Consider the following 27,716-nt stretch of genomic DNA (forward strand, 5'->3'; position numbering starts at 1 on the left):
ACACTTGTGGCTCTGAAGTAAAATGGAAAAATTAGAAAGGACACGGCCATATCCATCGCTCGCTCACTCAATCAACGTCTATAAACCTGTTGACATAGAAAAAGCAATGCATAGTTGTCGAGCTGTTTTTAATGCTTTCATCATTGTTCTTGTTGCTAAGGATGCTGGGATGAACAATGGAGCCATGGCTCGGGTCCACCCTTAATGGAGCTTCCAGCCTGTGGGGGAGACAATGGTCTTGCTTCAAGCATCCACATCCTCCTAGTTGCTCTCTGATGTCTCTAGAGTTTGGTCAGACACTGTCATGAGAACTTTGCCAGATTTGAGGGGAGGCCCATGCTGGCGTAGTGGTTGCATGCTGGGCTGGCTGTAACAGTCACAGTTAGGAGGTCGAAACCATCAGGCTCTCCTTGGGAGAAAGACGGGGCTTTCTACCCCCACTAACGGTCTCAGAAATTCACAGGGGCAGTTATACCCTGTCCTATAGGGTCACTATGAGTCCTATGAGTCGGCATCCACTCAAGGGCAGTGAGCTGAGTTTGAGATTTGAGGGATTTGCAGTCTCTCCCCTTTCCCTCCCTCCATTACTCCCTCTTTCCTCTTGCTTCCTATATTCATGAAGAGTCCATCCCCTTGGCGTTGCGCAGACAGACATTGTTGAATTGCTGTATGCTCTGCCATCTACATTCTCAACAGCACTCACTCACTGCCCTTGAGTCGATGCCAATGCACAGTGACTCTGTAGGATGGAGGAAAGCTGCCCCTGCAGGTTTATCCTCCCTTTATGGGAGGAGACAGTCTCATCTTTCTCCCAAGGTGCGGCTGGTGGTTTCCAACTGCCGACCTTGCAGTTAGCAGGCCCGTGCCACCAGGGCTCCTTACAACAACAACAACAACAACAACAAATAAGATAAATAAAAAGGAGCCTACTATGTGCCTCCGAAAGGAGCCCTGTTGGCATTGTGAGCTATGTCCTGAGCTGCGAACCACAAGGTCATCGGTTGGAACCCACCAGTCACTCCTTGGAAGAAAGATGAGGCTATCTGCTCCCATAAAGGTTTAAAGTCTCAGAAAGCCAAAGGGACAGGTCTACCATGCCCTATAGGGTCACTATGAGTTGGAATCAACTTAATGGTAGTGGTTTTGGAGTTTATGTGCCTCAGAAAAAAGTTCTGGCAATTTCCTGCCAGTGTGAAATGTTTTGATCTAACATTCTATAGAAGAATCCTGATCAAAGTGGGGTGTGTGTGGGATGTGTAACAGAATTTCAAATTCTCAGGGACTCTAGACTTTCTGGAATCATGGAGATGAATGAAATCCGGAAACCACTACTCTACGATCACCTTTAACCCTTAAACCAAAGCTAGATCTTGAAGTCCTCTTAAATCACCATTAGCTTAGCCCTGGTAGCGCTGTGGTTATATGTTGGGCTGTGATCCAAATGTTTGGCAGTTTGAAATCACCAGCAGCTCCTCGGGAGAAAGACTGGCCTTTCTATTCCCGTAATCAATTACAGTCTCAGAAACCCACAGGGGGTCGCTCTGAGTCAGCGTGGACTGAATGGCACTGAGCATGAGTAAGGAATGCCTGCCTTGCGCACTGTGCGCTTTTAAAGAGCCACTTATGGGGGATCAATTTCACAAAGCAACTCGAAAGGTTAGACAGGAAGTTTAAGGGGGGCAGTGAATTCTGTTACGGCAGAGAAGAAACCATTCGGAGAAGGAAAGATTAAATTGGTGTTATGCTGTACCGTGTATGATTTTGACATCTGCAAAAAGAAAGAAATGATTCATTTAAAGAACGCCCATATGGTGAGGGAGGGAGGGGACCAAGGGGAGCTGATATCAAGGAGTTCAAGAAGAAAATGTTTTGAAACTGCCTGAGGAAGCAATTATATAATACTGCTTGATGTGACTGACGGTGGAATGTTATGCTCTCTGTAAGACCTCTAAATCAAATGTTTAAAAAAATAAACATTTAAAAAAATAAAGGAAGCCCGACGGAGCCCAGATCTACTCTGACATACACGGTATCGTCATGAGGAAGACTCAACTCAGCATGTTTTTTCTTTTTAAGATTCGTTAGGGACTATGCAAAGAACCCTAGCCTTGCAGTGAGTCACACACATTGGACTGAAAATCACAAGACCAGCAGTTTGAGTGTACCAGTCCCTCTGAAGGAAAAAGATGAGGCTTTCTTCTCCTGTAAAGAGTCTCAGAAGGCCACAGAGGCAGTTCTACCCTGTCCTATAGAGTTGCTGTGAGTCACAATAGACTCAATGGCAGTGGGTTTTGAGAGGGACCATGCTAGGCTCTGGGGACAAGCGTGAAGAAAAGCAGAGGTCTCTGTCCTTTGGCAGTTAAAGCTCCTTGGTTATTCCAGCTAGGAACCTTCTCCCCTGTGCTAGGTTCTCTGAAGCCACTGCTTCTAGATTATCCTTCTCCTGCCTCTTTGCTCAGTTTCCAGTCAGTCCACAAGGCCCTTGTCAAGTCTGGCCCCAGTGGGAGGGCCGCCCCCACCCTGCCCCAAAGTGATGGCTTCCTTCTCTGAGTTCATTTACCATTTCCCAGCTTGACAACTCGAGTGTCTGGACAACTCGTCTGGCACATGCTCGTGCATCCTTCGTGTTCACATTCGTACATGGTTCCTGTCACCGTAACTGGACTGTTTGCCTCATCACCCAGGAAATGTTTTCAGTCTCCTCAAAAACACTGACTGCGTGCCTAGTCTGGATCTTGGAGTCCCTGGGTGGTGCGGACAGTTAAGCGCTCAGCTGCCAATCCCAAAGACTTGACACTCAACGTGACGCCACCCTTCGTCCCCACCCCCCACCCCGCCCTTAACCAGAGAAGCCTCAGAAGAAAGGCCTGGCAGTCTCCTTTTGAAAAATCAGCCATTGAAAACTCTCCAGAGAGCAGTTACACCCTGTAATAAACAGGCTGTCCATAAAAGACAGTCGACTTGCCAACCACTGGGATTTCAACTGGTAATCTGTATCTTGGCAACAGGGGCGGGGGAGGGGCAGACACACCCTTCGGTAGTCTCTTTTAGTTCATAAAGGGCTTTCAGAAGGATTATACCATTTGATTGTTGCGACATGCTACCTTTTTCATTTTGTTTTTGTGCTTTCAAAAAAGCATCGTTTTAATGATTTCATTTGACTATTTTCTCCTGAGAAAAACGACCACACGGTCCATCTGGCTACTGCATTCTTTGATCTAGCTCCATCCCACTCCATAGCACGCTGTGCCCAAGGTCACACAGCCAACGTGGAACTAGACTCTCGATTGGCTGATGCGTGCTGCGACCAGTTTTCCTACTGCTTCCCCTTAGGACCTCATTCTGACCAGGGCAACCTCTTGCGTGTCAGAGGACAACTGTGTGTCAGAGTTTTCGAGGATGGCTCTTCAGCGATCGTCAGGCCTTTCTTCCAAGGCACTGCTGGGTGGACTGAAAATCTCCAACGTTTGAGCTAGCAGTCCAGGTGCATGGCCTACAGGCTCACTCTCCTGAGAGCAAGGACTAGTTTTACCTTCTCTGTCCCTGGGGTTCAGCTCAGGGCTCTGGATTAAGGCAGGGGGCTCAGTAGACATTCTCAGATCAACCAACCCCCTCCCTGGCCAGAATGGGCTTCTCCTGCTCCAAAGCAGAGCCTTTGGTGGGGGTGGGGGTGGGTGGGGACTAAACCAAGGCCACCTGCTTAGTAAAGACCCAAAGTGACAACTGAAGCCCAGCTGACTTCCTCCACCACCCAGGATGGCTCTGAGACCACATGGAGTCTCCTTGGGGAGTCACTATGGCAAGGCCTAAAGAAGGAAAGTCAAGTGCTGGCTACCAGTGTGCCAGGGGATATGTATATCTGAGAATGGGGCAGAGGGGACAGGAGAAATACAAGGTATGATATTGTTATAGGGCCAAGACGTGTCCAAGACATCTGTCACACTTAACCAACCAACCCACCCACCCCCAAAACCAAACCTGAGAATGGCAGTCAGTTGCTTCAGCCTCACTGGTGGCGATCCTGTAGGACAGAGGAGCACTGCCCTTAGAAGGCGTCCAGGCTGTCATCTTGACCGAAACCCATTGTAGACTGCCACATCTTCCTCTGTCGGAGCAGCTGGGTTCGAACCAGCCAGCTCAGATCCAGGTGCCGAATCATGCAGTTCTGAGGATGCTTGGGGGGCTTCGGGGAGGAAGCGTGTGGCTTCAGCAGTCAGGGCAGGCTTCTTGGAGAGGTGGGTTGGTCCGAGATGGGTGGGAAATAGCCGCCGGAAATCTCAGCAGAGCCCGCAGCTCACCCAGGCCTAGGCCGAAGGAGGAGAAACGCGCCCTCTGCAGGCCACTGGGCGAAGCGCCTGGAGCCGGGCCTGACCGCCGTGGATAGAAGTGGTGGGCGGTGGCCGCCGCAGACTCCGAGTGCAGCTTTGATCCAGCCTTGCTCTTCCGGTGCCTTTCAATCGACTGACTGCCCACGACCGACCGCCTCAACCCCTGCGGGCCTAACCAGGCCTCCCTCTCTCAAGTAGCCTCGGCTTGTGGGGGCGGCGGAAGCATTTGCCTGTTTTAGCTAACATGCTAAGATTGCTCCCTTCAAAGTTTCCCAGGAAAGAAAGAGGTAATCGAAGAAAGAGGAAGCAGGCTTCTCAGGGAACTCGGAGTCCTGTTAAACGAACATGCAAGCCCTGCTTCCGCACCAGCTCTGTATTCCCAGTGCTTCACAAAGCAAAACCGCCCTGCCAACGAACCAATTATGGCTCACAGTGACTTTATAAGACAGAGTAGAACTGCCCCTGTGTGTTTCCCGAGATTATAACCCTTTATGGGAATAGCAAGCCTCGTTTTTATCTCCGCAGATTAGCCGGTGGTTTTGAACTGCTGACCTTGAGGTGAACACTCCAACGTGTAACCCACTACACACCACCAGGGCTCCTTGTGCTTCACAAGTACTAACTTATTTCATCTTCACCTGGTGGCTCTGTCCTGTAAGCCCTGGGCCGCTAACCACAAGGTCAGAGGTTCAAACCCACCAGCTGCTCCACAGGAGAAGAATGAGCCTGACTGCTCCGTAAAGATTTACCTCTTCAGGAAACCACTGGACTAGTAACCGAAAGGGTGGCGGTTTAAACTCACCCAGAGGCACCTCCTAAGAAAGGCTTGATGATCTACTAAAACAAAACACATGTCAGTCACGGAGAATCCTATGGAGCACAGCTCTTTTCTGCAACCCATGGAGGTGCCATGAGTCAGAGCCCCCCCTCCCCTGCCCCACCTACCAGGCAGCTTTGAGGCTTCGAGGCTTCGAACCTTCCTGCTGTTTCACAGCTGGAAATGAGGCCCAACCAAGTTCTTCACCACACACTCGATGCCTCCCCTTACTGTTGACATTGGGACATTGCCCAAGCAAAGACCAAGAAGGTCCAGCTGGAGGAACCATTCCCCTTTCTAGGCGTCTGTCAGGTTATTTTTTCAGACACCTGGAGCACGGCCGTCTGTAAGGAAGAAGGGGTCTGGAGGGGGGGTGTTTCTGCTTTCAGGTTTTCCAGCTGTAGTAAGCAGAGCACAGGCCGCCTAAGGCTGCTGGGAGGTGGCAAAGAGAAAAGCCAAACACACTTTGAATGGGTGCCTGGCTGCAGTAAAAGCTTGAGGCATGACAGTGGTTAGTATTGCTGAGCAATGAGACCAGGCCATTGGGGGACCGCTAGCTAGGGGCTTCTTACCCACTACAAGAGAGAACAAAGCCCACTTGCTTTTAGAGCAGGTCAGATAAGATCACACTCACTAGGGCCCTTACCTGCTTTCAGTAGCTGGGATTGTCTTAGAAACGGGGAACATTAGGACCCGGCTCTGGAGCATGGCTGATCTAATCAGCCCTAATCAATCACGTGGGTGTGCAGTTGGTACAGCTCTGAGGCCGTCCTCAGGTGCCCCAGTAACGTGGCTGTTCCTTTCCCTTTGGAATGGCCTGAGTCATCTCGTGTGTCTGCCGGTGTTCATTACTGTCACCATCACAGGGTACCCATCATGCCCGGACGATGTGGAGGGCTCTGTGTTAGGAGCTCAGGAGCCAAAATGTTCACCGGCTGGTAGGAGCACTGCCTGCAGAGTCGTGGCTGCTTTTCACACTAGAATTTTTGGAAGGGAGATGTGTCCCTAGGCCCTGAAGGAGCCCTGGTAGCGCAGTGGGTTACGAGTTGGGCTGCTGACCACAAAGTCAGCGGTTTGAACCCACCAGCCCCTCCTCAGGAGCTAGATGAGCTTTTCATCTTGGAAACTCATCTTTCAAAGCTATCCTTTCAGTTTTGTGATGGCGCTCGGGGTACAGGAGTCCCTTCATTTTTAAAATGGCGCCCTGCCAGCTGACCCTGGAAGTAGAGGTACTTGGGCTTCTGGGTAAAAGCAAGTCATTTTCCAAATAGGATAGAAAGGTGACCACTCTGGTTTGGGTTGTATCCAAGGAATCCTAGTGGAACTGTGGGTTAGGCGTTGGGCTGCTTACTGTAAGGGTGGCAGTTCAACCCCCACCAACCACTCCACAGGAGAAAGATGAGACTGTCTGCTCTCATAAAGCTTCAGAGTCTCAAAACCCTCTATCAGGGTCGTTATGAGTTGGAATAGACTCGATGGCTCTGAGTTTGGATTTGGTTTTGTTTCATCCATATCCTTCTTTTAAGCCAAGTTAATGGAGGTCAAGAAACCCCTGCACAAAGCATTACTGCAGAAATTGGTCTTCGATATCAAGGAGCTGGAACCAGCCAATCAATGACCAACACAATAGGACACAGCAGTCATTCATTCTCTCATTTATTTGCCTCTCAGGCGGGCATTTACCACACATGCCCTGTGAGTTTGGCTCTATGCAAAATGGTAGGAATTCAAAGAGAAGTAAGACATTAGTCCTCACTGGAGACAGTTAAGGAGCCCTGTAGTGTTTACATGGTGGGCAGTGATTCACAGGGTCAGCAGTTCAAAACCGCCAGCTGCTCGTCAGGAGAAAGATGGGGCTGTCTACTCCTGTAACGAGTTACAGTTTCAGAAACCCACAGGGCAGTTGTACTCTGTCCTACAGGGTGATCAGGAGTCAGCATCGACTTGATGGCAGTGAGTTTGGTTTTGGAGACAGACACGTAAACATTTAATTACCATATGATGAAATAAACATGATGTTTCATTCATTGACTAAGTATTTCTTGAATACCTACTATGCTCCAGAGGAGCCTTGGTGGCACAGGGGTTATGAGTTGGTCTGCTAACCAAAAGGTCAGCAGTTCTAAACCTACGGCTGCTCTGTGGGAGAAAGATGAGGTTCTCTACTCCTGTAAAGACTTACCGTCTCAGAAACCCACAGGAGCAGTGTCACCCTGACCTATGGGCTCGCTAAGAGTCAGAAAGGACTTGAGGACAGTGAGTGTGGAGTCTGTGGACCCTGTTCCTGGCCCATTCTAGGCACTGGGGGAGATGCATCACGCGTGAAGTAGAGGGCGATCTCCGCCCTCGTGGAGCTGACATAAATCAATTACAGGCAGTCTCCGCATGACAAAGGGATTCCAATTCTAAGTCTGTCTATAAATTAGGTACCGTTCCTATGTAAGATCAGTTAGTAGTCAAATGTTTGTCTTAGAATCTTCGTTTCTGTGCATTAAAAATTTATAAATCTGGCTAGACCAGAGCATGTGCATGGGTACAGATAAGAACTGGAAACACAGGGAATCCGGGGCAGATAACCCCCTCAGGACCAATATTGAAAGTAGCCATACCATGAGGGCACAGGGAAGGTAGGGGGAGTAAGGGGGAACTGATCACAATGATCCACATACAACCCCCTCCCAGGGGGATGGGCAACAGAAAAGTGGATGAAGGGAGACATCTGTCAGTGTAAAACATGAAAAAAAAAAAAGCATTATCAAGGGTCCATGAGAGAGGGAGGTAGGGGAGTGAGGGGAAAAGATGAGGACCTGATACCAAGGGCTCAAGTAGGAAGAAAATGCTTTGAAAATGATGATGGCAACAAATGTACAAATGTGCTTGACACAATGGATGGATGTATGGATTGTAATAAGAGTTGTACTAACCCCCAATAAAATGATTTAAAAAGATCCTTGATAACTTACTTCCAGATACACAAAAAATATCTTTAACAGAATATCCCAATAATAGTGATAATGTTTGGATGCGCATCGCTGATGGGAGAAGAGGGAGAGTGCTAGCCAGTAGGTCCAAGGAACTGGAGGCAGGAGGAGGGCAGCGGCGGCGGGGCGGGGCTCAGGGGGAGGGCGGGGCCGAACGTGGCGACAGGGCGGGGCAGGTCTCTGAGGGGCAGGGCGACGTGCGGCAGTGGGGCGGGCAGATCTGAGCGCAGCGGCGGGCAGGGTGGGTCTCCGCAGAGGGGCGGGTCTCCGCAGAGGGGCGGGTCTGAGCGTGGCAGCAGGCAGGGCGGGGTGGGTCTCCGCGGAGGGGGCGGAGCCGCCGGCGAGAGAGGCCGGAATTCTACCGGGACCCAGAGCTCGTGACCAGTCGCAGCGGGGCCAGGCTTTCCAGCCATGGCTTGGGGAGACTGACGAGGAAGCAGGCTGGCCGCAGCCTGAGCGGCTGAAGCCGATCCTGGGAAAGATAAGGGGATGGAGGGGAGGTGGGGTGAAGATGAAGGGGAGGGCGAGTGGAATAAACTTCCCGAGGTGCAGAGGACGTAGGGGGTTTGTCCCGGGGGGGCGGGGGCGCTAGAGGAGGTGGCCACTTAGAGTAGCCGGCTACTCTGGAGCGGGAGGCGTGGAGGAACAGATGAGGAAGTGGCTGCGAAATGTTAGGCCACTGACCGTGTGGAGCTGTGATTAAAAGAGCGACAACATCATTTTCTCCCCGCGTGGATCCAGGGAACCCTGGGAGATAGGAAAACTTTACAGGGCTTGGTTTCTAACACCGGGCTTATACTTACCCATAAATCAGACCTTTGTAACCCAAGGGCTGCCTTACTTCAGAGTCCAGAGGCAAAGAACTGCTAATTCCAAAGTTGGAGGCTTGAACCTACCCAGTAGCTCCTAGGAAGAAAGACCTGGTCCTGAAAATCCTATGGCCCAGTTGTACTCCTGTCACATGGGGTCGCTATAAATTGGAGGGCACCTAACACTAACTAGTTGGTTCTGACTCATAGCGACCCAAGTACAATGGAAGAAAGCACCACCGGGTCCTGCCCAGCCCCCACAAGTATTCTTGTGTTCGAGCCCACAGTTGCAGCTGTGGCCTTGCCCATGGTCTTCCTCTTTTTCTTCGTTTTCTACTTTTCCAAGCATAATGTCCTTCTCCCAGGACATCCCAGTCTCGCCCAATCACATGTCCCAAGTATGTGAGACAAGTCTCACCATCCTTGTCTCTAAGGAGCATTCTGGCATACTTCTTCCAAAACAGATCTAGTTGTCCTTTTGGTAGTCCATGGGACTCTCAATAGTCTTCCCCAGCACCACAATTCAAGTGCATCGATTCTTCAGTCTCCCTTATTCACTGTCCAACTTTCACATGCATATGAGGCAATGGAAAATACCATGGCTTGCATCAGGTGCACCTTAGTTCTCAAAACCACATCCTTGCTTTTCAGCACTTGAAAAGGCCGTGTGCAGCAGAGTTCCCTAATTGGTCTCTTGACTGCTGCTTCCATGACCACTGATTGTGGATTCTAACAAGGATGAGATCCTTAACAACTTCCATCTTTTCTGTAGTTGGCAGTCATAAAAACAAGACAACCCCCAACAAAAACCCTTCAATGGAATGAAGCCTAGGGGGCAGAGCACTGGGTCTGGGAAGGCCCATGCTGCAAGTGTGACAGCAGCTGGGGCTCCCTGGCTGAGGGGGACTCTGCGGAGGCTGGAAGGCAGGGAAGGGCTCGTTGCGCGCCAGAGAACGGGGAAGAGAACCATGGTGGCCAGCAGCCATGGCACTTGGTTGGGGACTGCAGAGAAGCAGCCAGAAATGACATGCCCCTACTTGTTGAATAAAGTTCCCTCGACTCAAAGCAAATAACCCAAAGCACCGTTTTCATATTTTAATGTATTTCATGACCCCCAAGCAAGAGTTGGGAAGGCGTCCTTGATATTCTTTTGGCTGCCTGCTTTCGGACAGCTCGGAGTCAGTTGCATCACCCCTCCAAGCCTCAGTTTGAGCAGCTGTAAAATGGAGCTGCTAATAAGAGCTACTTTTCAGGGCCGTTAAAGGAGGCCTGGAGGAGCTGTGGGATGGTGGAGCATGGAGGTGCTACTCACAAAGTCAGCAGTCTCAACCCACCAGCCGCTTGGCAGGAGAAAGATGAAGTAGTAGAGTCCATTGATAGTGCTTAGCACGACACCTGCATGTACAAGGTCCACGTTCTAAGCCATGGTCCTGATTCTGCCGTCTTTGTGAGCTCCCTGGGTGTATCGATGCTTCATGGGCAAAGCAGGATTAACTTCATCTCCTCTGTCCTGCTCAAGAGATTCCACAAAAGGTCATATCCCCTAGCCCATGATTCAGAAATCAGAGTGTAACTTGAACAAGAAAAGTTGATGTCCATCCCCAAGAAAATGATTTTTTTAAATTAGACAAATAACAAGGAGTACAAGGAAGAAGCTCTAAAATTGATGGTGATAATGATTGGACAACTTTTCTCAACATGATTGAACTAATGAATTGTCTGATATATAGATGAAGTACCAATAAACCTGTTTAAAAAATAAAAGTTGCACGGCAGTTACTCCTCGGAACCAAGCTCGAAGGAATTTAAAAGGCCATTCAGCTTACACATACACAAAATTTTTATTTAGTTACAAAAAAGAAAAGCTGATGTCCAGTTGTTCTGGTGGACAAACTGCAGTACTAACCAGCGATGTGATGTGATGAGACCCAAGGCGGACAAAAGCGTGGGGCAGAAGTCACTTACCATGTCAGTGGCCACTCAGCTTTCTCTCCCAACTGACAAATGCCACACTTTTACCCCGAAGCCGAGAACCTCTGACCCGTGACTTTTACCCCCGGGGTAACCTGATGACAAGGCTCCAGTGTCATAAGGAAAAGACTCCTGGACCCTGAGCGTCATCACAAAAGTGAAAGGATATCTTGTAAAGGCACCAGTCTGTGGTCCCTTTCCAGCAGCTTCCTTCTCTAGGGACAGAAGGCACAGGATTGGGCAATTGGGCTGGGACCACATGAATTCCTTGAAATACTACAAGGGCCAAGGGAACCACGAGGGGAACCCTGACGGTCACAAAGTGTCCCCTGGGCCAATGGGGCATCAGAGTCTGGGTGTGAGGCAGGTTGGTTTTATTTTTTGGCCTTAGTTGCCTTTTATATAATCGGTGTCATAAATTAAGTGCGCTGAGTCAGAGTTCTGGATTATTGCTATCGTCACATGTCCCAATTCAGTCCATTCTCAAAGACCCCTTTCTTTCTGCACCCCTCTCCTTCTCGTTCTCTATGGCTGGTCAGTGTGTTCCCTTCACTTGCTGCCATGCCCGCAGCATTTTCTTGAGATGGTCTTGGAAAATCTGTAGTTCAGGGTCAAATCTGCTACCCCAACCTCCAGGATGAACGAACAAGAACGAACGAAAAAAATCTCAGTAAGATAAGATTTCAAATCAGCTACAGTGTATAAAGCTGATGGCAAGCAGTAGTCTAAGCGTTACATTATTTCTAGTTAGTCCCAGATTCCCGATGGGGAGCTTAGGTTGGAAGCAGCTAGGATACAGTTGCAGCGAAGTGCAGCCTTTGAAAAGGAGACTTCTGAGTGGGGAGATGGGAAGCCTTGCCAGGGAGGGGCCGTCATGGATTCTAGCTCAAGAAGGCTGGGAGCCAGGCTGATGCAGGGTCTCCGCTTCTTTCATGTGGGGGGTGTGGGGGGTGTCTTCTTTTTGAAAGAAGACAAAAGTCATTTTACTTCTGATAGTTTTACCAGTCCACATGACCAAGTGAACATTTTGATAGGACCCTCCCCCCTCCCTGGTTGGCAAGTGCCATGCTTGAGGGGAGGCGGGGGGGTGAGGGAGTGGGCAGCTGGGATACCTCAGTAGCCTTCCCTGGCCATCTGCCTCCTCCTGCCCCCCCTCTCCTCCCCATGACTCTGCCACTCACAGAGCAGGGCATCGCAGTCCCTGGCTCTGTTGCACTCTGAACTCTCTCTTCTGCAACAGAGCCAACCCCAGGCCCTCCAGACGTGGACCCAGCAACAGCGGGGTAGCAGACTGCCACAGCCCTCTCTCTCCTTTGGGGAGTGAAAGCAGCAGAGCCGGGAGCACAGTCACGTGGCCAGCCTGGCCTGCTCTCGGAACCCACTGGCAAGGCTGAATCTCTTTCTCCTTAGCCTTCCGAAAGTTGCCAGAGGCAATACAACCCCAGGATGGCTGTTGCCATGCAAATAAGGTCCCTCCTTCCGGGTCCCCTTCCTTGACAATCATGGGAAAGTTATGAATTTTGTCTCCAAACAGGTTTTGTCTCCTAACAGGGTCCAAGGCAAGCCAAGCAGCCAATCTGTTATTTGAAAACTGTTTATATTTGTTGCTGGGAAACCAGAGACTCCTTTAAGTCTTCAGCGAAGAGTACTGTGCCTCTGACCTTATTCACCTGCACATCAAGCTACTAATGAGGGAAACGAATCGAGAAATGGCAGCGTACAATATCTGTCGCTCAAATAAATTCCAACCTGCATGTGGAAGTGCGTATTATTCATAATCAGGCACGCCTTTGTGAAGGCAGATGCTAATTATGTTGAGGGAAATCAGATCCCCTCTGACCCCAACTTCAAGCTACAGTTTTGTTGCTCAGCTTGGTGGGCCCCCAAATTTATGCAAATCTTTACATGTGTCATTTTACTGACCAGCGCCAGCCCACTCACACAGCCTCCCGATGAAGACGATGGTCCTTATCAGAACATGTGTTCTGGAAACCAATCACCTGATCACAGTCCTTCCATGGATTCTGTTCCTGTGAAAATGGTGGCACCAGACAGAGACCATTGCAACTATGAGATTTCTGGGTTTATATCCTTCCTAATTCCCTCTTTTCGTGGGTGAGAAAAGTTAAGCCGTGAGAGTTAGAAGTGACTTCTATCCCAGGTCACACAACGACCAAAGCCAAAATGCAAAAGGGAAGTACTGACTGAGGATTTCAGAAGGGGCAGTGACAAAAAGGGATTGTGGTGAAAATGATCTAACAATATATTTGCCCCTTTACTTGTCTTTAAGTGTGTAAATCAGTGGCATCGATCACATTAGCCATACTGCACAGCGCCAAATGGTTTTCCTCTCCCTAAACAGAGACGGAGAGCCCTTGACGTCTGAAGGTCCCATCTGCCAGGCCCCCCAGCCCCTGTTGGAATAAAGGACCCACTGTGAGAAAGCCGCCCTCTGAGCCCAGAAGCTAGGCTTTCCTGTCCACCTGCCTCCTGGCAGTTTCCGTGAGTTCCCGGTACCCCCACCCGGACCCTGTTCTACAACAATCATGCCATTGTCACTCCGAATACCCGTCAGAGACAACCAAGCTGCCACGATTCTCACAATCTGAATTACTCCGGAGAGGGAGCCAGGTATAGGAGGCACTATGAATCATGATTACTTTTCAGGAAGAGGACTCAGGCTGCGTGGGGAGATGGTGACTTCCCCTTTGCTCTCATTCCTATTTGGTTTTTAGGACCATGTACATGTATGAACTGTATGACACGCCTAAATACACACACACACACACACACACACACACACACACACACACCCAGTCTATTTGAAAGAATCTTCTCACAAACTTCAATGGAGAAATGACATGGATCTCAGGAACAGTGTCTCTTGCAAATCGATTTCCTACAGAGTCCAAAAGGACTTTTCCAATGTTTCCATCCAAGTCTCTCCAATGGCAGAGGAACTTGACTGCGCCTCAGCCCCTGGCAGCAGTGTCAGAAGAGGATTTTTGAGGCCAAGAACTCTCCTTGCCGTTTCTGTTTCACAAAAGGCATTCCAATTGTGCAATAGACCTTCGGACACATCAGCATCTGTTTTAATATTAAAATAATGGTTTCAATGACTTACCGGTCTCCCAAATGGTCCCCGTGAGAAGATAGCCCTCGGTTCTTTTTCCCCTCTGGGTGCCCGAAACGCAGCACAGCACAGCACCTCAGCGACTGAGCGGGGAGGACCCTGGAGTAGGATGTGCGGCTGTGTATGAGCTGACCTGTATTCTGTCTCTCTCACCTGGAAGCAGGCTTCTCGGATCCCGTTACGCATTGAATAGCAACAAAACAGCAGCATAAATTAGGGGGTTGCTAAGATTGTGTACCATCTATGTTCGCAGGAGTATAATGGACATAATGAATTCTATAGCACTATCCAGCACAGCTTGGAGAGATTAAAACCACTTTGTCTTTAAATTAAATTTCAAAATCATTGAGCAACAAGAATAGAAAGAGGGGGGGAAAATCCATGTCAGCCACCCAATTGTAGGAGGCACCACTTCTTGCTATCTGATCATTAGTGCCTGCTCCTAGGTTTATTTTAATAGCTGCCGGTGCAATGAGTTCACATCTATTGTGACAGTCATAAAGGGGGCTTGGGTCCTCTTGTTTTGTGGGTTGCAACCTTAAGTGGAGAGCCTATTGTGCCCTTTTAGGGAAAAAAAATCAATATCTGAAAAAGACCTAGTTTGAAGTTTGTTTTTTATATCAACTCTGCCCGATATAGGCTGTCGCAGAGAGAGAGATGAGTGGGCTTGAATGTACCCTTTCAGGAGGGCTCGACTATGGCAAATCTTTCATCAACAAAAAAGTGAGTGCCTGGTCATAGAAGAATCCGAGCTGGTGTGTTAGTTAGAGGCTAGCCACCATATATTGGCTCTCTGAGTTTTGTCTTTGGACACATGGCTAGCACACCATAGTCCCATTCTGCAGACTGAGCAAACTGAGGCTCGGGGGAGCAAATGACTAGTCCAAGGTCATAAACTACTAAGCTGGAGACTCTGTGGCCAGCGGGTCCATCCCAATGCGTGGTGACTAGTTGCCAGGTCTATGATTTTTATGGACGTGGACTGCTGAGAGGTCAGTGAGTTTGAACCACTGGACCTTTCAGTTACCAGCCAAGCTCTTTAGACACTGGGCCAGCAGAGGCAGCATTCAAATCCAAGAACTTCTGACTGTAGAACCCTTGAAAGCAGAACTGTCTCCTAATAATGGTCGGAATTGGCATGTACTGGCTGGTGGGGGGTGGGGTGGGTTGGAGTGTGTGTGTTTGGGGGGAGGGTGTGATTCTGTTTACTGCATAGGTTCTATGGCAGCTGTTTTGCCTCAATAATTTAATCCATATAGCCATCCTCATTTTAGAGATGAGGAAAATTGAGGCTTAGAGGAATGAATTTGTACCAAGTCACCCAGCACAACCAGGAAGTGGCAACCCCCCACTGTGTAATCCAGACTTAGCCCCCACAGATGGGTGCTCTGCACATGACGAGTCCTGCCAGGGCCCAGGTACTGAAGCATACCATACAGGCCAAGTATGTGAACAGGCAGCACCCCGGTGAATGCCAGGTGGGGGCTGTGGTCTGCCCGCCTCCTCTCCTTTGATTGCTGTGGCGTGACCGCAGTGGTGCTTTTTGTCATGTTCACATGGCGTTACAGATAAAGGCCGCTAGATTCTCCAACACTTACCCAGTTACAGAGATGACACCCACAACCTCACGCGGGGGCCCAGACGGCAAGAGTGACCAAACCAATCATGGCTCCCGTTGTCTGGCTTGATTAGCAAAAGGCAGGTCTTCCTGTCCTGCTTTGCAGAATGAGTGTTACGACTCTCATTTCCCACCATAATCTTCCACAGGCTGCCGTCTCAGCAATACGAGACTGTCAGGGCTAATCCTCTGCTTTGGATGGGATCCAGCAGATGGCTTGAAGCCAGGTGAAGATGCTGAACGGCGATGGTTAACTCTTCTCCTTCAGGATTAATAATCATGGGGCTAGGACAACTGGGGGCAGCCCCGAGTACAACACGACTGGAGAGAGCTCCGTTGGCATCAGGCCAAGGTCTTTTGGACACACCGGGCCTGAATTCCATTTTGCTTATGTATCGGGAGTGTGCACAGGCCACACCATCAAGTTATTCTTTGATTAATGAATGGCTCAAGATTGGTCTTAAAAGTAAGCCCCGCATCCCAAAGCGTCAGTTGTGGCATTTACATACAAAACAAACAATAACAACAAAAAACCCATGGCAAATGAGTCTGTGTTTCAGATACTTTTTATTTCTTCAAATTTGTTTATTTATTAGGAGTGACTGAAATAAAAAATAGAATTGAGTCCCATCATCATCATGATCATCGTGGAAATGGCTTTAAGAGAAAACTGGTCGGATGAATATTATTGCTTCCCATTTTCAACCAGTAGGTAGTTGCCATTGATCTAGACAGCCAACCGTCTGCCAAGAATGCTTGAGATATGTTATATAATACAACATGCCCATTCACGGGGAAACCCACTAGGAAATAACTTATGTGTACTTCTTGATTTCATCGTACAAGACCAGCACAAAGGCACCACCCATGCCTCTGAGCACATTGGACCAGGCGCCCTTGAAGAACGCTTTGCTCCCTTCATCCCGAGCGATCTTCCTCCAGCAGTCCAGCGTGCCGGTGTACATGATATCAGCTGCAGAGAACAAACACACGGGGTTTGGTGAGCAAGGGCTGACACAAGGCCTACAATCCAAGAAGCAGAACAGAGTGCTCTGCCCCTCTCATTTTTATAAACCCACCCTCAAAATACCCCCATTTACCGTGATCTCCTGGGCCCACTGCAAGGCAGCTGCTGCGATGGAAGCCCATTCTGCCAGTCCCTTTCCCCCAACCGGATGAGTGCCATTTTGAAAGCCACACACTGTGGCCGGCAATCGATCCCCACTGCCCAAGGTTTCTAGGTTCTCCCCCAGCGGCACTTACTTCCTTTGCGCCCCGACTGCATCATCATTCGGCGACGAACGGTGTCAAATGGGTAGGAAGTCAACCCAGCCACGGCTGTGACGGACTGTGCAATCATCCAGCTGACGAAGATGTGCGTGTTCTTGGGATCCGGAAGCATTCCTGGGAAGAGGAAATGCAATCAGTTATTAAAAAGAGCGGGGCTCGACTGGGCTGTAGTTCCCCACAGCCCTCCTCCTGCCCCCCCCCATGCGTACACCAGGGTTGGGTAGTGGATGACCTTGGTTTCTTTCATGAATCACAATAAGATGGCAGCTCCCTGGCACACTTACCCTTTGCGGTGTCATAGATGCCGAAGTAGGCAGCCCGGTAGATGATAATTCCCTGCACAGACACGTTGAAGCCCTGGTACAGGCCCCTAATCCCGTCAGACTTGGTGATTTTAACCAAGCAGTCACCGAGGCCTTTGAACTCCCGTTCGGCGCCGGCTTTGCCCACATCAGCTGCTAGACGGGTACGGGCAAAATCAAGAGGGTACACAAAGCACAAAGATGTGGCCCCCGCGGCACCGCCCGATGCCAGGTTCCCTGCAAAGTAGCGCCAGAACTGGGTCCTCTTGTCCACACCACCCAGGAAGATCTGCTTGTATTTATCTTTGAAGGCAAAGTTGAGAGCCTGGGTGGGGAAGTATCGGATGACATTGGCCAGGTTACCACGCCAGAAAGACAGGACTCCCTGCTCCTTGGGGATACGAACCACACAATCGATGATGCCCTTGTACTGCTTATCTGCGGTGATTTGCTTGCTGGCGTGCTGCACCTGAAAGCAAGTAACAGGGCCAGGAGAGACAGTTATAAGCCTAGCCAGGGTTAAAAGGGAAACAGAGCCTTTCAATGTCCTGTAAGGTTAGGTCCCAAAGTCTAGTCCTGGAGGACAGGTAGGCCCTCCCTAACGCACTGAAGCTGTCCCAGGTAGAAAAGGGTGATCTTCCCTGTTACAGATATTGGGTAGGGAGGAGGCATCATCCAGCTGACTGTGACCTTTCTATCTGGGAGCAAGGTCATTACCTCAAACCCAGGTTGAAAGGCATGCGGGCCAGTCCAAGGCAGGGCGCGGTCACCTTGATGGCCAACACCTCAGGTCTCCTGCGTGGTTTCGCCCCGGCTCCGCCCCCACTCCTCGCCTAGAGGTGACCCGTTCGCCCGAGCGCGCCCTCTAGAGCCAGAGCCGAGGAGGGGCGCGGCGCGCGAAGGCCAGCCGGGAGGTGGCGGTGGCTGCGCGGGGGCGGACGTAGCTGCACACGCGCTTCCCGGCGTCGGCTTCCGGCCCGGCGAGGTTTGCGCGCGTCCCCAGTTAGGCGGCCGTGGGACCGGCCTGCTGAGCCTTCCCGCAGGCGGCTATCTCCTTGCCGCGACCTTGAGGTCTTCGGGAGCGTCCCGGGTTCCTCTTTCTCACGCCGGCATTCGGGCTCCATCCCCGTGTCCCAGGCCTGGCGGCCGCGCACAAAACACCCGGCGCCTGGCCTGCCCTCGCCTCCCTCCGCCCCCGACCCCTTCCGAGGCCCCAAACTTCGGATCTTCCCGAGTTGGTCTTTGGGTCCGGCTCTGCGGCCACTTGCCCTGGGCAGCTTGAGTTTCGGGCGTCTCTCCGCTCCGCGGGACCCCTGCATTGTGCGCGACCCCTCCCCCACTTCCTGGTTGGGCTCCGACCCCGGGACGTACCTGCAGCAGCAGCTTGACCCGTTCGATGGGCGCTACCGCCGTCTTGGAGATGGCCGCGGCCACTCCACCTGCCAAGAAGTCCTTGGCGAAGGACACAGCGGCATCTGTCATGTTGGAAGAGAACGAGGCGACGGGCGACCGCTTAGATGGAACAGGAACCGGCTCTGACTCCGGGGCTCTGGGGCGGAGCGGAGCAAATGGCCGATTTATATATGCGGAGCCGGATCCTAGGCGGCCGGGGCGGGAGGCGGGCCCGCTGGGGGCTGAGCCGCGGCGCGCGGGGCGGTAGAGCCACTGATTGGCTCAGTGTGCGGAGGGAGGAGCCGCTGGGGACCGATCAGCCAGGGCAACCGGCCCCCTGAGCCGCGGTGGGCAGCCTGCGGCACCTGATCCGGCTGGCCGGAGGAAGGGGAGGCGCCAGGGAAGACCCCGGCCCTGAGCGCTGCATGCTGGGGGCGGGCTTCCAAGTGGAGGCGAAAAGGGTGAGAACGGGGTCTGCCCGGCGGGGCCTAATGAAGCCATTTGCCTTGGGCACAATACTTTGAAAAGGGCGCCAAAAAACAGACGAAACCAGATGGCGAGAGGGGGAAGCCCCGCAAAACAGCAACAGAAACAAATTGTAACCATTATTTGAAATAAATATATATTGAATAATATACTATATATTATATATATAATGAACCATGTAAGACCTATGGTCCTGTCGCCTACTTTAAAATAGACATTTTATTGGGGGGGGGGCTCTCACAGCTCTTATAACATTCCATACATTAATTGTATCAAGCATATTTGTACATATGTTGCCATCATCATTTTCTAGACATTTACTCTCTATTAGATCCGTTGGCATCACATCAGTTCCTCTTTATTCCCTCCTATCCTCCCTCTCATCTTCGTGACTCCTCCATAAATTATAAATTATTATTTTCATCTTACACTGCCAGCTGTTTCCCTTTACACACATTTCTGTTGTTCGTCCCCCTTGGGCGGGGGCGGGGGGTGTTTCCATTGATCAATGTGATTCCATTCCCCCTCCCTCCTCTCCTCCCCCCTACTCTCATGGTATCACTACTCCCCATTTCTGTTCCTGAGGGTTTTATCTGACCTGGATCCTGTGTGTCGTGAGCACTTATCTGTACCAGTGTACATGCTCTGGTCTAACCAGAACGGAGAGGCAGGACTGGGGTCATGATGGTGGGGAGTGAGGAAGCCTCAAAGAACCAGAGGATTATTGTGTGTTTCATCTTCACCCTGGTTGACTCATCCCTCCCTTGTCCAATTGTTTGCAGATGGCATTGGGTTCTCTGCTCTAAGCCCCCCTCATTCTCAACAATATGTTTTGTTTGTTTGTGGTCCTCTGATGCCTCTTATCTGATCTCATTGACACCTCATAATCACACAGGCTGGTGTGCTTCTTCCCTGTGGGCTTTGTTACTTTTCTGCTAGATGGCTGCTTGTTTAACTTCAAGTCTTTAAGATCCCAAACACTATATCTTTTGATAGCCAGGCACCATCACCTTTCTTCACCCATTTTGCCTTCAGCGATTGTGTCAAGAGGGTGAGCATCACAGAGTGCCAGGTTGTTAGAACAAACCTGTTGCCTATTTTTTATAAAATAAAGTTTAATTGGAGTCAAGTTAAGGTGGGGCATGTATGCAAGTTTGAGACTGCTCATAAGATTGGGGGGGTTTTTTGGCCTCAGGTTTGTTTTTTTTTTTAAACCAGGGTCAATATATATACAAACAATATTTGCCGTTCCACGCTTTTCACATATACAGTTTAGTGATGTTAAATTATGTTGTTCAAAATGTCACCAGGAACTGTTTTTTATTTGGGGCAATAATTTTGACTCTTTAAGAGATTGCATTCAACGTCATTCATCTTAATTCTTTTGTTGTTGGGCGTCTTCCAGTCCACACCAACTCCCACCAACCCTTTGGACAACAGACCCAAACACTGTCTGCTCCGGCAGCCAGCCTCACGACTGTTATCTCTGCACTCCTTGTTGGAGCCTCTGTGTCCATCCATCTCACGGCAGAGCTGCCTCTTTTCTCTGGCCCTCAGTGTGACACAGCCTGATGACCTCCAGGGACTGGTCTCTCCTGACAACATGTCCAAAGTGCAGGAGACAAAATCTCATCATCTTTCTTTCTACAGAGCATTCTGGCAGTACTTCCTTCCAAGACAGATCTGTGTCGTTTTCTGCAGGTTCGTGGTACTTTGAGAATTCTTTGCCGACACCATATTTCAAATGCATGAATTCTTTGATCTTCCTGATTCATTGTCCAACTTTAATATGTGTAGGAGGCAATTGAAAATCACCTGGTCAGGGCACACCATACTACGCAAAGTGACATTTCACACTTTAAATGGGTCTTTTGCAGTAGATTTGCCCAAAGCAGTGCATGTCTGATTTCTTGAATGCTGCTTCCATGAGCATTGATTGTGGACCCCACCAAGATCCAAGCAAAATCCTTGACAACTTCAATTTTTTCCCATGTATCATGATGTTATCTGTTGGTCCAGTTATGAGGATTTGGGTTTTCTTTACATTGAGTCATAATCCATTTTACAGGCTGAGGTCTTGGAGCTGCATCAGCCAGTGCTGCACGTCCTCCCTGAAAGCATGGTTGTGCCAGCTGCACGTCACATTAGCCGTCCTCTCCCCCCAGGCTGTGTTCTCATGTAGCTCTAGATACATATTCAAATAAATGTGGTGAAAGAAGACAACCCTAACTCAGATCATTCCTGATTTTAAACCAGGCAGTTCCCTTTGTATGATCAGGAGACTAAAACCTTCATGTATATTAATGGTTCTTCACCTTCCTCATGCAGTTCCTTATGTGGTGGTGACCCCCAGTCATAAAATTATTTTCGTTGCTACTTCATAACTTTATTTTTGCTACTGTGATGAATTGGGCAACTCCTGTGAAAGGGTCCTTCGAGGAAAAAAAAACCAGAAAGAAAAAGAAAGGGTCCTTTGAACCCCCAAAGGGGTCGAGACCCACAGGTTGAGAACCACTGATGTATATGGTCTATGCGTAGGTTCTGCATGTGCACAATGAGGTGTTCCGGAATCCCTATGCTTCTCAAGGCTAGCCATAATTTGTTGTGATCCACACAGTTGAATGCCTTGGCACAGTCAAGCATCTTTCTGGTGTTCTCCGCTTTGACCCAAGATCTGTCAGACACCAGCAATGATATCCCTTGTTCCACATCCTCTTCTGAATCTGCCTTGAATTTCTGGCAGCTCTCTGTGAATATCCTGCTGCAACTTGTTGAATGATTCTCAGCAAAAACGTCATTTGCATGTGTTAGCAATGGAATCGTTTTTGACAGTGTCCTCCTGTTGGCTCCCCTTTCTTTGGAGTGAGCACAAATCTGGCTCTTTCACTGGTTGGCCTGGGCTTCTTTTACAGAACTCTCTCATCGTTTCAAATATTCTACATTTCCTGTTTTGTTGGATTTCTCGCTTTCCACAAAAAGATTCTCAATTCTGTAGGATCAAGGGTAGCTTCTGTGAAGATGAAATGCATGATGGGTCATGTGAAAGCAACTTTATACCCTGGCTTGTTATTTTGCTAAATCCACTGTGAGTTATAGCTCTCCTGGTCTTTGTATTATCATGCACAGTTCAGGAAGTCACATGGTTTCAAAAGTCTTAAGGTCTTTTGGTGTGCACATTTCCACCCAAGCGCACCCATGCGTGTACGCACGCACACACACACACACACACACACACGTGTCAAGGCCACAAAAGACAGTAGAAGACGGAGAAACTATCAGATGTAAGGAGACATGATAACAAGATGCAATGTCTGCTCCTTGGGACACTGCCAATAGAACTGGTCAAATCTGAAGATTGTCCATGAGCTAATAGCATGATATCAACACTTTTCTTAGTTACTATGGTTATGTAAGGCATTAACTTCTCCCTGGAGAAGGACATCCTGCTTGGGGATGTAGACGGGCAGCGAAAAAGAGGATGGCCTCAAGGTGACGGGTGGACACAGTGGCTGCCCCAATGAGCTCGAGCACATTGTGAAGATGTGCAGGACCAGGCAGTGTTTGCTTCTGTTGCACACAGGGTTGCCCTGGGTTGGGACCAAGTCGATGGCACCTACCAACAACAAAACCAACAAAATGTAGAATGGAAATATAATCAAGAAAGAAGAACTGAAGTTAAGAAAAGCCAAGGAAGAGGGGCAGAAATTATACTTAAGGCTTTAGGTAGCCATGTACCTACATGCAGACTCTGGTAAGACAGTGTCGAGTCACTAAGTAAGTAAGATGTTAACTCAAAGAGGAAAGTACATTCCTTCCCATAGAGATCCTGCAGTTTACGTATTTATTTATTTTTAATACTTTTATTTTGGGCTATTACATCTCTTATCACAATTCATATATTCCCCCAATATGTCAAGCACATTTGCACATATGCCGCCATCATCATTTTCAAAGCATTCTCTTCCCACTTGGGCCCCTGATATTAGCTACCCATTCTTCCCCCTCCCTCACCCCCCCACCCTCTCTTATGAACCTTGGATAAGCTATAGATTAATTCCCCCATATCTTACATTGTTCTCTGTCACCCCTCACCCACTTTTCCATTATTCATCCCCCTGGGAAGGGATTCTAGTTTGATCTTTGTGATCGATTCCCCCGTTCTCCCCACACCCTCCTCTAATCCTCCTGGTATCTCTACTGTCCTTGTTGGCCCTGAGGGGTTTATCTATCTTGGATTCCCTGTGTTGTGGGCTCTTATCTGTAGCAGTGTGCGTGCTCTGGTCTAACCCGATTTGTAAGGTAGAATTGAGGTCATGATAGTGGGGGGAGGAAGCATTAAAGAACTAGAGGAAAGTTGCTGTACTGCACCCTGACTGACTCATCTCTTCCCTGTGACCTCTCTGTGAGAGGATGTCCAATTGTCTTCAGATGGGCATTGGGTCTCCGAGATCCTACCGTTTTGATAAGATGGGCCTTCAGGTTGGCATCGGGAAAAGGAAGGACAAACCCAATTCAGAGAGGTACTCGATAGAAGAGGAAGAGTAGTAATCTACTCTTACTAAGAAGATGTAACTAGTAATCTGTGGGGGCAGAGTGTGGAAAGCATTCAGTGAGAATGAAAGGAAGAAATGAATGCAAGTGGAGTTGTGGAAGTATACAAGACACTGCCCACAATGAGAAAAGATCTAAGGAGTACTTCCTAAAGCCGTCACGCAGGTAGGAAATGCGGATCAGACACAAACCATCGAAATAACTGTTGGAGGTTCTATTCTCCTAATAGCAGTACAGGCGATCAATTTTCACTCACTTGTTGACAATTAAACTCTCCTAAGACTGAAAGGGCCCTGGACAGCAAAACGAACAAAGAGATCTGTCTTGGAAGAAATAAGGCCAGAATATTCTTTAGAGACAAGAATGGTGAAACTAGTCACACAGACTTTGGACATGTTGTTAGGAGAGACCAGTCCTTGGAGAAGGACATCATGCTTGGTAAAGTGGACGGGCCATGAAAGAATGCATTTGGAGGCGGGGGTAGACTTCAAAAGGCTCAAAGAAAAGTATGATCTCCTGGGCACATACCCAAAGAGACCATTAAAAAAGGGAGAGGGATCCCAAAATGAAAACTCCAAACTGCAGAACTTGGAAAAATCCCAGGAAGAGACTGCAGGAAGAAGAGAGAGCTAATGAGCTGAAGTGTTCTCGTCGAATCGTCTTTAAGGAGCTCCGGTTTTAAAAGGATGTGTATAGATGTCCAGGAGGAGGATTAGGGTTCCGAGGGCAAAGAGCAACGAGAAGCACACACAGCTAGAAACGAAGTCAAAAAGGTTAAAGTCCAGAATCAGCCAAGGCTTCTAGGATAGGAGAGGAATGGTTTTAGCCATTATTTTGTGCAAGACATTGGAGGATGAGGAGATAAACCTTAATGGTGGCACATGTGAAAAAGAACTGAGGGTCTTAGTGTCTTGACAGGGCCCCACATGTGACTGAGTCTTCATTGGATGGATAGTAGTGGACTGACCAGGGGACTGTTGCAGTCCTACGGAGGTCTCTGCTGGGTCACAGAGTTCGATGTTCACTTCCAGATGCCATGTTGAAGTAGACTGTAACAAACTGAATGAATGTTTAAAAAGGCAACCAGGAAAATGACGTCTGTTGACTGTCACATGAGAATGGCTGATTGAATGCGAGAGGTTCAGCTAGCAAAGAGATTTCGGTGCAGGGGGTAGGGAGGCAGGTGGTAACTGCCTTCATAGCCAGGTAGAAGAGATCTACATGTTTTGTAAGCAATTAACACCAACTGGTAGAAGTTTCAGGAAGGTGGGCTTTAGATAAACAAGAAAGAACTTTCTGAAATATGAGCTGCCTCAAGGAATGGGCTGCTTTTATGATGCGGTGAACTTCTTTCTCCTCACTAGAAATGTGCGACACTAGTGAGCACGTCTTCGTGGGCTGGGAATTGCATTCCATTGGAGCTCAAGATATATGTAGCCCAACCAATTCTAAGGTTCTAAGGCTCTAACATTCCTATGTAGTATTGGGTAGACTTGGGCCCCTGAGTTCAGGACAAAAGAGGACTAGAGAGGTCGTTCAGCCCAATGTTTAAGAGGGTGGGCTTGGGAGGCTGACACACAAATTGAGCTGAAGCGTGCTGCTCTCATTGTCACCAAACCTCCCTAGAATACACTGCCTTTTGATGACTGGGACGAATTGAGTTAAATCGTCATGGACAGATACGGGGCAGACAGTTTAAAAAAAAAAAGGTGGGCTCTGGAATCAGCCTGCTGGAGGTCAAATACTGGCTCTGCTAGCCTCGAGTTGTCCAGTCTTGGGTTCATTAGCTTCCCCAGACGTCATTTTTATTTACGTGTAAAATTGGAAGGAAAACAGTACCTATAATCTCAGGAAATTATAGTGACAATTAAATGAGATAAGAGGCACAGAGCAGATGTTGACATATAGACAGCATTGAAGTGTTAGATTACATTAATATGAAGAAAAATATTAACTTAGGTGGGCGAACTCTGCGTGTTGATGTACAACGAACCCTATGGGAAACCAGTGCTCAGTCCCATGTAGGGACCCTACCTAAAATTTGGCGACTGTATCCGAGGCCATATAGCAAGATTTGAGGCCCTAAGGAGGTATCCCATAAAAAGCAGTCTTAGCTTTCAGATCTGAGTTTTCCCAGAGAGCCATGGTATTGTAGCGGTTACACGCTGGACTGCTAGCCGTGAGCTCAGCCGTGCGCAACCACTAGCCGCTCCTTGAGAGAAAGATAAGGCGCTCCAATTCTCTACAGAGACTTAGCTTGGGAAACCCACTGGAGCCAGTTCTCCCCTGTCCTATGGTGTCTCCATGAGTCAGAATGGACTCCTTGGCAGCGAGTTTGTTTTTGTTTGTTAACGTTTCCAACCGGGAAGACTGTCACGGCACAGTTGTGCTTGCATCGTCTAATTCAGGTGGAGAAAACAAAGTTCACGGGCCATGGGCTCATTTTCCTGGCTTCTAGAACAACCTTGCTCACCTTCCATTGTCATCAATCATATTACCTCGATTACTTAAGACACTCATCCCCCCTGCCACCTTAGTGGAACAAACCCATATTCTTCAGCTTAGCATGGGAAACCTTTGCTCCTCCTCCCACACCCCCTCCTTTGATGCTCCACACCCCCACCCAGTGTGGAAGGATTTCACTTCTGGCCTGACTGACAGGCTTAGATAACATTGCATTGATTCCATCCCTGGGTTAACTGTTGTACAAAATATCGCTATAGCAGCCTTATGTTGGCACAACTGTCATGCAGTTTATAAAGTACACAACTTGACACATGTATTAGTCTGGGATGACTAGCCAAACAAATCCAGAGACACGCATATGTGTATAAGAAAGAGGTTTATATACAAGAGCAATTGAATATTGAGAAAACGTTCCGGCCCAGTCCAGATCAAGTCCATAAGTCTGATATCAGCCCTTATGTCTGGTACCAGTCTATAAAGTCCTCCTCAGACTCACACAACACATGCAATGATCCCAAATGCAGGAAGATCACAGGCCAGGGGGTGGGAAGTCTTGTGGACCCAGTGACATTATAAGCATCTCAGTGCTGGCAGGCCTACATGACTTCTTGGGCTCCAGAAGTCTGGTTGCATTAGGGTAGGTCCATGTGGCTTCTCTGGCTCCCAGGGTGTAGCGCCATGTGTCTTGTTAATAGAGTGTCTCTAAGGGAGTTGGAGGTGGGGAGAGAGAAAGAGAATCCTCAGGGGGAAGGGCCATGCCCACACAGAGGCCTCCTTGGCTTTGACTTGATTGACAGACTAGATTCCACCCCTTCACTCTTAATCCTTTCAAGCCCCAAATTGACACCAGATACGTAACCACCACAAGACATTTTTACCTATGTGAAAGCGGTGTGTCATACCTGTGGGAATTATCTGTAATTCTGTATGAAAGTAGAAAGCCCTGGTGGTGTCTTGGGCTGCGATCCATATGACCAACTGTTGGAAACCACCAACAACTCCTCACGTGAGAAAGACTGGACTTTCTACTCCTATGCAGTTGCTGTTTCGAAAACCCACAGGGGGCCACTACGAGTCAGCATTGATTCCCTGGCCGTGAGTTATCCCAAGGAGTTGCTTGTGGTTTTGAACTGCTGACCTTGAAGTTTGCATTCATTCCCAACTCTTAAGTAACCACTGTGCCACCAGGGCTCGTCCAAGGGAGTTCAGTGGAGGCTTCAACCGCATGGGACTCTAGAATTTGATTTGGGACGTTCACTGTCATCCGTAGTCTTCTGCCAACTGGGGGCTGACTCTGTGCACTTGAGTCTTTGGAATGGCTGGGTCATATGGTAGTTGTCCTTTTCCTTTGTTTGAGGAGCCACCACACTGTGGAACCGCTCACCACCAGTCAGCAGTTTGAAGCCACCAGCCACTGTACAGGAGAAAGGGTGAGGCTTTCTGCTCCTGTGAAAATTTCGAGCCTCCGAACCCCCCAGAGGCCATTTTCTTCTGTCGTACAGAGTCGCTCTAAATCAGATTTAACCCGATGGCAGTGGTCATATGGTAACTCTCACTATTTTTTAAAAATTC

The 27,716-nt window shown here is 49.0% G+C and overlaps 1 protein-coding gene and 1 non-coding gene across 2 annotated transcripts; one reads left to right on the forward strand and one right to left on the reverse strand.

The window, feature by feature from the left end:
- Positions 1-16,211: 16,211 nt before the first annotated feature.
- Positions 16,212-18,825, reverse strand: SLC25A5 (solute carrier family 25 member 5). The gene is made up of 4 exons (XM_075539025.1): positions 18,621-18,825; positions 17,232-17,718; positions 16,921-17,061; positions 16,212-16,630 (listed from the first exon to the last, which is right to left on the reverse strand). The coding sequence occupies exons 1-4, from the start codon at positions 18,729-18,731 to the stop codon at positions 16,473-16,475; spliced, it is 897 nt and encodes a 298-aa protein (XP_075395140.1). The 5' UTR covers positions 18,732-18,825; the 3' UTR covers positions 16,212-16,472.
- Positions 18,826-25,241: 6,416 nt separating this feature from the next.
- Positions 25,242-25,374, forward strand: LOC142435333 (small Cajal body-specific RNA 8). Its single transcript, XR_012781408.1, has one exon.
- The last annotated feature ends 2,342 nt before the right edge of the window (positions 25,375-27,716 follow it).

This window comes from Tenrec ecaudatus, chromosome X, assembly GCF_050624435.1.
Source record: "Tenrec ecaudatus isolate mTenEca1 chromosome X, mTenEca1.hap1, whole genome shotgun sequence".
Lineage (NCBI taxonomy): Eukaryota > Metazoa > Chordata > Mammalia > Afrosoricida > Tenrecidae > Tenrec > Tenrec ecaudatus.

Excerpts from the sequence above, each read along its gene's own strand:
- SLC25A5 (XM_075539025.1), bottom strand. The coding sequence starts at position 18,731 with ATGACAGATGCCGCTGTGTCCTTCGCCAAGGACTTCTTGGCAGGTGGA. Across the intron at positions 17,062-17,231 it reads CATCTATGACACCGCAAAGG|GAATGCTTCCGGATCCCAAG; the intron begins GTAAGTGTGCCA and ends TCCTCTTCCCAG. Across the intron at positions 16,631-16,920 it reads GCAGTCGGGGCGCAAAGGAA|CTGATATCATGTACACCGGC; the intron begins GTAAGTGCCGCT and ends TGTTCTCTGCAG.